The sequence below is a fragment of the Coffea arabica genome, chromosome 6e (assembly GCF_036785885.1).
Source record: "Coffea arabica cultivar ET-39 chromosome 6e, Coffea Arabica ET-39 HiFi, whole genome shotgun sequence".
NCBI classification, from domain to species: Eukaryota; Viridiplantae; Streptophyta; class Magnoliopsida; order Gentianales; family Rubiaceae; genus Coffea; species Coffea arabica.
In genome coordinates, this window is record NC_092321.1 from 42215858 (window position 1) to 42217870 (window position 2013).

General features: G+C 41.4%; 1 protein-coding gene across 1 annotated transcript; it reads right to left on the bottom strand.

Annotated features, from left to right (window-relative positions):
• Positions 1-345: 345 nt before the first annotated feature.
• LOC140009647 (presenilin-like protein At1g08700) lies at positions 346-2006 on the bottom strand. The gene has a single exon (XM_072055751.1). The coding sequence runs from the start codon at positions 1972-1974 to the stop codon at positions 673-675; it is 1302 nt and encodes a 433-aa protein (XP_071911852.1). The 5' UTR covers positions 1975-2006; the 3' UTR covers positions 346-672.
• Positions 2007-2013: the final 7 nt, after the last annotated feature.

Sequence of the window (2013 nt, forward strand, 5' to 3'; positions counted from 1 at the left end):
TGAATTAATTAAGTGGCACTGAATTTCCTAGGCAAAACTTGCTCCCACAATTAAGTGATAAACTATTCACTTATTACTGAATGTAATATACACTCAAATATATTAGATTTAATACTTAACAACTCAATAACTTGATGGATTCATATTTCAAACTTCAGTTTTCAAACTTCAATTTTATCAAACACACCCTAAATACTAGTACCATCCCATAGTTGAGGTACAATAAGTTAGTTTCTATCCGTATGGGACTAAATTTTGTGGCGATAACTGTTTCTCATGGAAAAGGTAATATAGAAATAAAACAGCCAAAAGCGACAAGAAGAATCAGAAAAACAACTATAGAAATATAGAAAAGTGCTCTTTCTTGCATATTATGCCATACTGAGTCCTTATATGCCGAAATAACAGAATCATGAACTATATTTCAGCAGCAGAAACTAGTTTAGATCAGCTTAGATTACAGATCAAACCTGTAAATTAGTCAATTTACAATTTGGGACATGACTACCACGCTGCAGCAATGCATATCTTCCGTCCAGTCAAAGCTTGACGTGATGAAGTTACTGAAGTTCAAATCCATATATGTTCAGAAAGTAAACTTAAGAAATGATGTCCTAGATTACTACAGAGTTCCTCAATCCTTACAGCTGTCATATCCAAAACCCAAGTACATCAGAACATCATCAGATTTGATGAAGTCCCAACTACAAAGGGCTCCATTAACAACCGCGTCAAAAAGTAAAATATGACCCCCAAAGCAATCGAAATTGGAAGCGCTGGCAAAGCATGACGACAAACAGCCAACAATATCAATGTGCAGCCAAGTCCTGATATAATAGCGAGATAACAAGCATAAACTGTCATCAGATCATACATGGCTGCCCTTCCTACCAATACACTGTAGAACACAAAGTCCCCTAACCCAAGCTTAATTCCCCTACCATTCATTACCTCAATCATCTCATCACCATCTCTTTCCCTACGCGGTCTCATCATTTCTGCAACTGCTACTTCATTCAATCGCCTACTACTGTTATCAGTACTCTCATACATCATTGGAGATCTCGACCTTTCCCTTGAATTACCAGCCATCAAGGGCGAAGTCTCCTCTTGATCTTCTCTCACAACTTCAACCTCCTCCTCATCATCATTGTCCATATTTATAACCATATGCCCACTCTCACTCGCAATCTCATTCTCATAATTCCCAATATTCGTTCTTGGTGATGCTGACACAGCCTGAAGCTCAACTCCATGATCACTACCATCATTCTGCGACATCCCAGCAACAAGAAGGCCAGCCAAAGTAGATCCTCCTCGAGACCCCGAAATGTTAGCATTAGTTGTAGGCCTAGCCTCATAAACCAAAGCTGGGAGCTCCTCCTGCCGTCTAGACGCCAATTCAACCAAAATTTTCAAAGGCCCACCGGGCGCCAAAACTGCAACCAAGTCATACAATGCCAGTGCCACCAGTAAAACCCAAGTAGTCCACTCGGGCAATCTCGTAAACCAAGCAGCCACAACAATTCCCAAAGCAACCATGTAAGACTGCCTAATTAAGATCGGGACCCCATTTGAAAAAACCGACAAAACCCCAAGAATTGAGAAATTGAAAAGTAGTATAAAGCAAGTTACTGAATCGACTGGGATGTTGAAATGTTGAATGATAGTGAGAAATATAGGCCCACCCATAAAGGAGAGGACAAAGAAGGCGGAGAAGCGAGTATAGTGCTTGAGAAAACTTGTGCAACGGTAGTAGTAGAGAAGGACTAAGACGAAAGTGACAAAGGCAATGAGGATCACAAAAACGAGAGCGTTCAAGAGTGCACCTTCGAGTTTCTCAGCAGGGGTATCGGTGGGGGACTCGAGGTAGACGAGATTGGCGGCCGTACGGACGGCGGAGGAGGCGGAGGTGTTGGTGAGGGAGTAGACTAGCAGAACTACTAAGAACATGCAGATTGACACTGGAGACATTACTCCGATTATTTCCGAGCCGATTGATTCTAGTATGCT